Source organism: Sinohyriopsis cumingii, chromosome 6, assembly GCF_028554795.1.
Source record: "Sinohyriopsis cumingii isolate HCF-2022 chromosome 6, ASM2855479v2, whole genome shotgun sequence".
NCBI lineage: Eukaryota > Metazoa > Mollusca > Bivalvia > Unionida > Unionidae > Sinohyriopsis > Sinohyriopsis cumingii.
Window position 1 is genome coordinate 25,065,213 of NC_142966.1, and position 3,588 is coordinate 25,068,800.

General features: G+C 32.2%; 1 protein-coding gene across 1 annotated transcript in view; it reads left to right on the forward strand.

The window, feature by feature from the left end:
* The first annotated feature begins 312 nt into the window (after positions 1-312).
* The window catches only part of LOC149796511 (uncharacterized), a 6,611-nt gene continuing 3,335 nt past the window's right edge, over positions 313-3,588 (forward strand). The window contains exons 1-3 of the mRNA XM_089960240.1: positions 313-456; positions 1,625-1,984; positions 3,159-3,458. Coding sequence (XP_089816366.1) covers positions 402-456; positions 1,625-1,984; positions 3,159-3,415 — 672 coding nt within the window. The 5' untranslated portion in view covers positions 313-401 and the 3' untranslated portion in view covers positions 3,416-3,458. The remainder of the gene's footprint in view (positions 457-1,624; positions 1,985-3,158; positions 3,459-3,588) is intronic.

Below are 3,588 nucleotides of genomic sequence, written 5' to 3' on the forward strand. Positions count from 1 at the left end.
CTAGAACGTTTGCTGAAATAGAGGAAAGACCTGGATGTTATACTATTTGCACACAATGGAAATAAACACCATAGAGCTATGAATACGAGAGACGTTGGTCTGGTTTAAAAGTACCTTATCTTGTCTTTTTATCATTCTTATTGTATTAATTTTGTATATTCTCTTGTGCGGCATTGTGCGACTGATCTCATCAACTATTAACCGTAAATTTGATTGGATATCACATTGACTCATTTTCCATGGTTCTTAAGTCATTCTTCGACGCTACATTGATGATTCACAATTTTTTGAAAGGATTACGCTAGTTGACTATAAGAATCGCGAGGAAGGCCTTTTAAACAAACAATAGGACAACTCTTAAGGAGAATATAGTGAAATATTTATAACCGTCAGTAAAGGTGATGTGGAAATTATGGATATATTTCAGTTGCCTTCTTACAGTGGCGATGGGAACAGGTAAACTACAATAGTTTAAGAATTTGGATCTAGACGATTTATAATTTTAAGTTGACTCGGAAAATCTATCAATTTTTGTTACAGTGTAAAAGCACTCTCCCTTTCTTGCCGCTGTGACATTCTTTTTACTTAAGAAACAAAGAGGACTTAGAAATAACCATGTCACACATGTGAATCAATTGTAACTTAAAATCGTCCGTGTAAATCAAAACGTTCAGGCTTCGATCGTGTGATAATAATGACATTTGGCATTGATATAATATGCAGTTTTATCAAACGTATATTTGACTCCTATATTGAGTTTTGAAACATCTCGCATAGTCACTTCATGGATGACTTAATAAATGATAGTGCAGCACGATTCTAACGATTCATTTCCCGCACGGACATAGCACACTTTTAAATCCGGAGTTCAATATCTAATTTCAGGTCGAATGCATTTGGGCACACCATTGTTCCTTAGTTTTGTGTTTCATCTCGAATGATATTATTTTTGTCGAAACATATTTGCATAGATTATAGGCTAAATTATACGTCTCGAGATACGTTGACACATTTGGTATTAATCAGTGATGAAGATAACCAAATACACAAAGAACAATATAATTACAACCTTTTCTTTTTCATATTTTTCTTATTGACGAAGCCTATTTTATGTATCCTAAATTAAATTATCAGGCTCACATTGATCCGGAAACTATCCAAATAATCCGTAAGTTACTGCTTTAGAATAAATGCTTTTCCACTCTACTAATTCAAATAACACGTTACAAAATAAATCATGGTTTTCTCGATCACTCGTACAAAGCCGGCTACAAATTGAATAATCAATATTTGGTGCTTTAATTGATTTCTATAATCTCAGTGCTACCAACATCAACAAAATTTGAATCACATATAAGGACCACGAGCATACAAATCATTAGTTTGTGAAATAATTTAACAGTCATGTTCGGACGTTCTCGAACTATTGAAACAATCTACCACTAGGTCATGCAGGATATATCTACAGGAAACAAGTGGAATCCTAGGATCACGTGATGTTTTCGTGACCTCTGTTTACAATTATTATTATTATTATTATCATTATTATTATTATTATTATTATTATTATTATTATTATTGTCGTTGCTCTTATCATTATTTGTCAAATGAACTTTACTTACAGTAAGGATAATGGCTTCACATGAGAAAGATTTTATAGCCGCCGTTGTCGGAGACACATCTGTCATTAGAACATGGCCATACAGTGGAAAAACATTGTACATTACAAGTGTAAAGAACAACAAAACCCTTCTGAACATATCGCATATATTCTTCACTGTTAGTCACAACAACACAGTCGACGAAAAGACGAATCGATTGAGGCTAAAATACAATGATACTGTAAAGAAAGTCTCCCTAGAGTTATACAATTGCAGCAAAAATGATGAAGGTTTATATGAAATGGATGAAAGTATGTACGAATCTTCAAACCATAGTTTCAGAAGAAAAGAAGGCAAATGGAATTTCCAGTTAAACGTTTTTGGTAAGCACGACATTCACCGTTAAGTTACTTAAGTTATAGGTCTATACAGATATGACAACATCCAAATTGTTTCAAAACGTGAATATTTTCTTAGCCAAAAACCCCGAATATGGGGCGGAGAGCGTTTAAAGCAACTAACAAATGCCAAAGTTTTAGAGTCGAATATAAATTAGAGGTAAGGGATGTATATAATTCCCATGTGTAAGTTATTGAACTTATTGTACAATTTTTTGTGACAATGTAATCAACGAGATATCTTCTGTTTCCATTATGTTTCCTTTATCAAAAATGTTGGCAGATGAATATTTGAAGATTGTATAATTATAGCTGGTAGTTGCCTTTGAGATCTACAATCTTCTCAGGTACACAGTTGTTTTACAATTGTCGTGCATACGTGCAAATGCTACTTCTAAATTTGGAAGACTGTTTTTTTCATATCACTTTATATAAATAAATGTCTTATTAGTGTCAAAATGATTGACTTTGGACTATAATTTTACTTCTCATCATATATATATGATGAGAAGTAAAATTATAGTCCGAAGTCCTTTATATATATATATATATATATATATATATATATATATATATATATATATATATATATATATATATATATATATATCCTGATTGTCAAAATAAACACAGATTCACTCGAATTGTTATTCAAAACACCATCCTTTCGGACTAAATGTAGCACAAAATAATTCAGCATGGGCTATTAAAAGTTAACATTTCTGGGAACTTTATTTGTCTGTCAATAATTAAATTGCCTTCTGAAAAAATGTCTAATTACACTTTTGATGAAGTAGAGGTATTGATAAAGATCTTAATTGTTTTAACGAATACATATTTTCCGACATTTGCCATCACATTTTTATTATATCAATACTTTATACCCTTAGCTTATACAGTTTAAATTGTTCATGGTAATGTGATAATATAGGTAACGGACTCGCAAACTGAATTATGCTATTACTAGTTCCATTTCTAACAAATAAAGGTAAATTCATTTTTTGACTTCAATCAATTGGTATCTATCTTTGTTGATTATGAACCAGTAATACTGAATATCGTTAAATATGTGTCTCACGACCTTTCTGTGCGTGGATGTGTATGTGTGTCTGTGTGTGTGTATGAGATGTGTATCAATTCTAGAATTTATTTTGCCCAGCTCCTGATGAAATTAAGACAGGCAATGTTGGAGAGAACGTTATCATCATGGAATTTAGAAAGTCAGAATTATGGTCTCCTCTCTTATACTACTATGAACAGCTTGTTGCAAAATTGTTCCACTCTGAGTGTGATGTAAATAAGACATTGCACTACTATGGCCGACTAAAGTGTACTGAAAACAAGACTACGAAGACATACAGGATTGAAATACAGAACGTTACACAGAGAGATACTGGATTATACCAGGTGGTGTGAAACGAAGTCAACGAGACCGAACGATGCTTTACAAACATCACAGGTATTTGTACGATCAACACAGCACACTGACACAAAGTACCACCATGTTAATAAAATGCTTAGTCTCTTTTAGAGAGTGTATTCCTTAATATTTATAGCAAAACTGTCAGAATTCTTTAGATGACATCTTC